Source organism: Haplochromis burtoni, unplaced genomic scaffold (assembly GCF_018398535.1).
Source record: "Haplochromis burtoni strain Fernald_Lab_line unplaced genomic scaffold, NCSU_Asbu1 Contig_180, whole genome shotgun sequence".
Classification (NCBI taxonomy): Eukaryota; Metazoa; Chordata; class Actinopteri; order Cichliformes; family Cichlidae; genus Haplochromis; species Haplochromis burtoni.
In genome coordinates this window covers 1,283,022-1,288,996 of record NW_024582541.1, presented here as the reverse complement: position 1 = coordinate 1,288,996, position 5,975 = coordinate 1,283,022, and the positions used below count along the sequence as shown (strand labels likewise).

Genomic DNA, 5,975 nt, shown 5'->3' with positions numbered 1-5,975 from the left:
CGTAGACATTGACAACAATAAAGTGCAGATGCACAACAAAAACAGCCCTAACAATAAGGTAATAAGACCTAAAAATAGATAATATAAAGTGTTCCAACAGTGTTCCCTGGAAAATAGTGTACTAGGGCAGAGCAGATTGCATCCTCTGTGGATCGTTTCGCTCTGTATGCGAACTGGTATGGGTCCAGGGTGTAGTCATAATTCATAATCCAGTGAAATATCTGCGTCACCTCTTACAGTTTTCCTGTAATCTGAGCTCAAAAATGAGGATATTAAAAGTACAGTAGAGTAAATTGTGCAAAGTTTACTATCAACTTTCTAAAAATCCGTACAGTAATTTTTGCTGTGGATCACAGGGTGAAGAGTGGCGACAACCTAGAGTCAGAATCCAGTGAAATATCTGCGTCACCTCTTACAGTTTTCCTGTAATCTGAGGTTAAAGATGAGAATATATAGAGTAGAGTACAGTAAATTGTGCAAAGTTTACTATCAATTTTCTAAAAATCCGTACAGTAATTTTTGCTGTGGATGACAGGGGGAAAAGTGGAGATACACTAAAACTGGGAGTGGATTGTGAAGTAAAATAGTGTCAGGACACAAAAGACTGCGTTTCTAAGCCGGGCTTCACCCATACCGTAATATACGTAAGAGTAGTGCAACCACATTTTCGGTGCGGCTGGCGGTGCGGCTAGCTTGACTGTGACTTCGTAAGTGGGGGCTCACTTGACCGCAGTGCTAAAACTGTGGTTAGAGCAGGCGCAGAAAAGACAGGAGGCAGTGAACGCGAAGAGAGCAGCTTTGCAGGCATTAGCCGTGAAACCTGAAGATGGGACGGTGCGGTCTACTTCAGTGGTGCTGACGTTAAAGGACCAACAGCGTAGAGCAGCATTAGAGAGAGAGAGGCCAGAGAGGAGGAAGAAAAGCAGGAGCAGGAGAAGAGAGAGAGAGAGGAGGAGGATAGAGTACGGCAGGAGTTTGGGGATGCCGCAGCACGATATTTAAGCCCTTATAACACTAGATCCAAAACTAAAAGGGATGAGGCGAGTGCAGCTGGTATGCCTGCCTACCCTTTCCATGATACCTTTCCCATGGTGGAGGTTGCGAATCCCCATTTTGGTGTTGAGGATGACCCGTGTTATTTGTGTTTACAGGCCATGGACTGAATCTGAATGTGCAGAGGTATGTAAAGGTTTAGGAAACCCGTTGACTAATGTTGATGAATTTATCGCCCGACACAAGCAACTCTGCTCCTCGTACCGGTTGGCTTAAATTAAGAGGAGCTTGTTTTTGATGAACTGAGAGGTGGCACCAAGGTCCAATATAAGACAAATAAGGATTATTTTGAACTTTGAATCCTGCAAATGTGGGACTAATGAGGAGCAGAATCAGTCTAATGTAAGTGTGACTTTATTCACCGATAGTATCCAGAACAGCGGCCTTGGTCTCGGGATCTTCACTGTATAGGGAACCGATTTTCAGAATGACATCAGCAGCTTTCTGTGGCTCAGATGCATCGACCTGGTGAGAAGACAGCAACAGGTTAAACCCATTCCAGCAAAGTAAAACACGCCAACACCAACATGCTACAAACACTTATGCTGACTACTTAAAAACATGTAACCTCTTGCTGAAGGTGTGTCCTCAACTGTCCCAGCTGGAGAAGCCGTTCTGCAGAGGGGCAGCTGAGGAACGATGTGATCTCCGCCTGTGGACGAACATAGAGACATCACTGAGAACTCTTTTCATTTCCCAGTTTATGTGAAGTAACTAACTGATCAACAATCACATGAAAGCAACTGTTCGTCTAATAAAGCTTCAACTTACAGGACTGTTAGGCGAAACAGGACTATTTCCATTTGTTGTTGACTAAGGGCAACCGGCTATTTCTAGGGAGCTGCTTTCCAATTGCCATTATATCATGCTCGTTCATCTCTCATTTACTTTGACATCGGTGGTCTAGTGCAACTTTGTCACCCCTCCCACCGTTCGCGGCCTGGAACTGCATAACCTGTTATCGATCATCTCGTGTAATACCGGGGCTCATCAATGCCATCGTCTTCACGTTTTCACAGTATCACGTCAATGTCGTAAGCATCCTGATCAGTCGTGCACACATATCTTACTTTTTTTGCATCTCCTCAGTCATCACTGCATCATCTCGCCGTCATCATCTGTTTCGCTCTAAATCTTCATCCTGTAGAGTGATTTAAATCTATTGTTTGCATGTTTGTGGAGTTAAACACTGAAAATGATTATGGATTTTTAAAGCCTGCGTTACCTGAGTGACTCGAGCACGTCTCCTTTGTTCATGTTCTCCATAGCCTCTCTCAAAGCCTCACAGCCCTCCTCTCCAAGACAGTTACCTATCAGCCACAAACAAAACCAGTTTCAAACTAAAAATAGAAATAGAAGAATAGAAAACTTTTATTTGTCAATTTCTTCAAATGTACTTGCCATACAAAGGAATTGAAATTACGTTTCACACTGTCCCATGCGTAGACATTGACAACAATAAAGTGCAGATGCACAACAAAAACAGCCCTAACAATAAGGTAATAAGACCTAAAAATAGATAATATAAAGTGTTCCAACAGTGTTCCCTGGAAAATAGTGTACTAGGGCAGAGCAGATTGCATCCTCTGTGGATCGTTTCGCTCTGTATGCGAACTGGTATGGGTCCAGGGTGTAGTCATAATTCATAATCCAGTGAAATATCTGCGTCACCTCTTACAGTTTTCCTGTAATCTGAGCTCAAAAATGAGGATATTAAAAGTACAGTAGAGTAAATTGTGCAAAGTTTACTATCAATTTTCTCAAAAACCGTACAGTAATTTTTGCTGTGGATCACAGGGTGAAGAGTGGCGACAGCCTAGAGTCAGAATCCAGTGAAATATCTGCGTCACCTCTTACAGTTTTCCTGTAATCTGAGCTCAAAGATGAGAATATTAAAAGTACAGTAGAGTAAATTGTGCAAAGTTTACTATCAATTTTCTCAAAATCCGTACAGTAATTTTTGCTGTGGATGACAGGGTGAAGAGTGGAGATACACTAAAACTGGGAGTGGATTGTGAAGTAAAATAGTGTCAGGACACAAAAGACTGCGTTTCTAAGCCGGGCTTCACCCATACCGTAATATACGTAAGAGTAGTGCAACCACATTTTCGGTGCGGCTGGCGGTGCGGCTAGCTTGACTGTCGAGAAATTGAAACAGGAGGGCTTCATACTGGCGTCCGCTAAATTGTGGTTAGAGCAGGCGCAGAAAAGACAGGAGGCAGTGAATGCGAAGAGAGCAGCTTTGCAGGCATTAGCTGTGAAACCTGAAGATGAGACGGTGCGGTCTACTTCAGTGGTGCTGACGTTAAAGGACCAACAGCGTAGAGCAGCATTAGAGAGAGAGAGAGAGGTCAGAAAGGAGGAAGAAAAGCGGGAGCAGGAGAAGAGAGAGAGAGAGGAGGAGGACAGAGTACGGCTGGAGTTTGGGGATGCCGCAGCAGAATATTTAAGTCCTTATAACACTAGATCCAAATCTAAAAGCCATGAGGCGAGTGCAGCTGGTATGCCTGTCTACCCTTTCCATGATACCTTTCCCATGGTGGAGGTCGCGAATCCCCATTTTGGTGTTGAGGATGACCGAAGCCGTGTTATTTGTGTTTACAGGCCATGGACTGAATCTGAATGTGCAGAGGCATGTAAAGATTTAGGAAACCCGTTGACTAATGTTGATGAATTTATCGCCCGACACAAGCAACTCTGCTCCTCGTACCGTTTAAACGGTCAGGAAACAGAAGCCACCTTTAGGAAGTGTCTCACATATAACTGGGCTCGGGTGCGAGGCACCTACACAGGGAGGGATGGTAATACCGTCCTACCCTATGGCCATGCAAATTTAAGAGGCCAAGTTGACGGGGTTTATGAGCGTCTTAGAAATACTTTTAAAGCTTCTGTAGATTACAACAAAATTGCCCAATGCATTCAGAAAGAAGGAGAGGATGTTCATGAGTTCAGGGCAAGATTAGAGGAAGTTTTCAAAGAACATAGCGGCCTTGAAGAGAGTGCAGAGAAGGCCAGCCCATATCAGCAGCAGTTAAAACATGCTCTGATGAATGGCTTCCATCCACGCATTGCTGCTCTTATCAGAAAACAAAATGTCAATCAGAACACTGATGGGTCCGTTGAATGCATGAACTGGGCCCGCCATGCACAGGAAGTCATTAAAAATAAAAATAAAAAGTCACAAAGCTCTGAGGCCGCTGCTTTTTTAGCAGGTGAAATTTTGTTTCAGGGACAGGCTGGAAGAGAGCAAAATAGAGGCAGAAGTAGGAGAGGTAGGGGCCCATGGCGACCCCAGGATAACCGTAGAAGAGATGAGAGGTGTTATCAATGCGGGGAGAGGGGCCACTTTGCCAGAGAATGCCCCGAGAACAAACCTGAGGAGTATAGACAGCCGTATTCACAAAATCCATCATATAATAAATGACTAGCACCCGTTGACACTGCTAACACACATACATGTACAAATGATCCCTTACTTTGCCAGAATTTACAACAGCCTGTGTTTCAGACTCTAGATTTGACTGAAGTATTGTTAAATCTGTCAGGGAAAGAAGTAAAACCAGTTCGCACGTTAACTGTGCAAGGCAAAACTGTTCAATTTCTGTGTGATTCAGGTGCAGATAAAACTGTTTTAAAAGATCATGTGTCAGGAGTTGATCCTTCAAATGGCACAATTTATGTGAAGTCTGCAAATGGTCAGTTAAATCAGCATAGAATCTCTAAACCAGTGTGGATTAGAGATCCTACCACAGGAGAGGCAGCTCAGGGTTCATCCCAATGGATGTTGGAATTATTGAAATTCCAAGTTTCATCATCATATCTCTTCCCAAGAGGTTCACCGGACAAGTTGGGCACATTACAACTGAACCCTGAGCTGCCTCTCCTGTGGTAGGATCTCTAATCCACACTGGTTTAGAGATTCTATGCTGATTTAACTGACCATTTGCAGACTTCACATAAATTGTGCCATTTGAAGGATCAACTCCTGACACATGATCTTTTAAAACAGTTTTATCTGCACCTGAATCACACAGAAATTGAACAGTTTTGCCTTGCACAGTTAACGTGCGAACTGGTTTTACTTCTTTCCCTGACAGATTTAACAATACTTCAGTCAAATCTAGAGTCTGAAACACAGGCTGTTGTAAATTCTGGCAAAGTAAGGGATCATTTGTACATGTATGTGTGTTAGCAGTGTCAACGGGTGCTAGTCATTTATTATATGATGGATTTTGTGAATACGGCTGTCTATACTCCTCAGGTTTGTTCTCGGGGCATTCTCTGGCAAAGTGGCCCCTCTCCCCGCATTGATAACACCTCTCATCTCTTCTACGGTTATCCTGGGGTCGCCATGGGCCCCTACCTCTCCTACTCCTGCCTCTATTTTGCTCTCTTCCAGCCTGTCCCTGAAACAAAATTTCACCTGCTAAAAAAGCAGCGGCCTCAGAGCTTTGTGACTTTTTTTTTTATTTTTAATGACTTCCTGTGCATGGCGGGCCCAGTTCATGCATTCAACGGACCCGTCAGTGTTATGACTAACATTTTGTTTTCTGATGAAATCAGCAATGGGTGAATGAAAGCCATTCATCAAAGCATGTTTTAACTGCTGCTGATATGGGCTGGCCTTCTCTGCACTCTCTTCAAGGCCGCTATGTTCTTTGAAAACTTCCTCTAATCTCCCTCTGAACTCATGAACATCCTCTCCTGCTTTCTGCATGCATTGGGCAATTTTGTTGTAATCTACAGAAGCTTTAAAAGTATTTCTAAGACGCTCATAAACCCCATCAACTTGGCCTCTTAAATTTGCATGGCCATAGGGTAGGACGGTATTACCATCCCTCCCTGTGTAGGTGCCTCGCACCCGAGCCCAGTTATATGTGAGACACTTCCTAAAGGTGGCTTCTGTTTCCTGACCGTTTAAG

At 43.7% G+C, this 5,975-nt stretch overlaps 1 protein-coding gene across 1 annotated transcript in view; it reads right to left on the bottom strand.

Moving 5' to 3' along the window:
* Positions 1 to 1,864, bottom strand: part of LOC121815317 (ran GTPase-activating protein 1-like) — a gene marked incomplete at its 5' end in the record, with an annotated part of 4,979 nt that extends 3,115 nt beyond the window's left edge. The window contains 3 exon segments of the mRNA XM_042225734.1: positions 1,416 to 1,518; positions 1,622 to 1,705; positions 1,825 to 1,864. Coding sequence (XP_042081668.1) covers positions 1,416 to 1,518; positions 1,622 to 1,705; positions 1,825 to 1,864 — 227 coding nt within the window.
* Between the last annotated feature and the right edge of the window lie 4,111 nt (positions 1,865 to 5,975).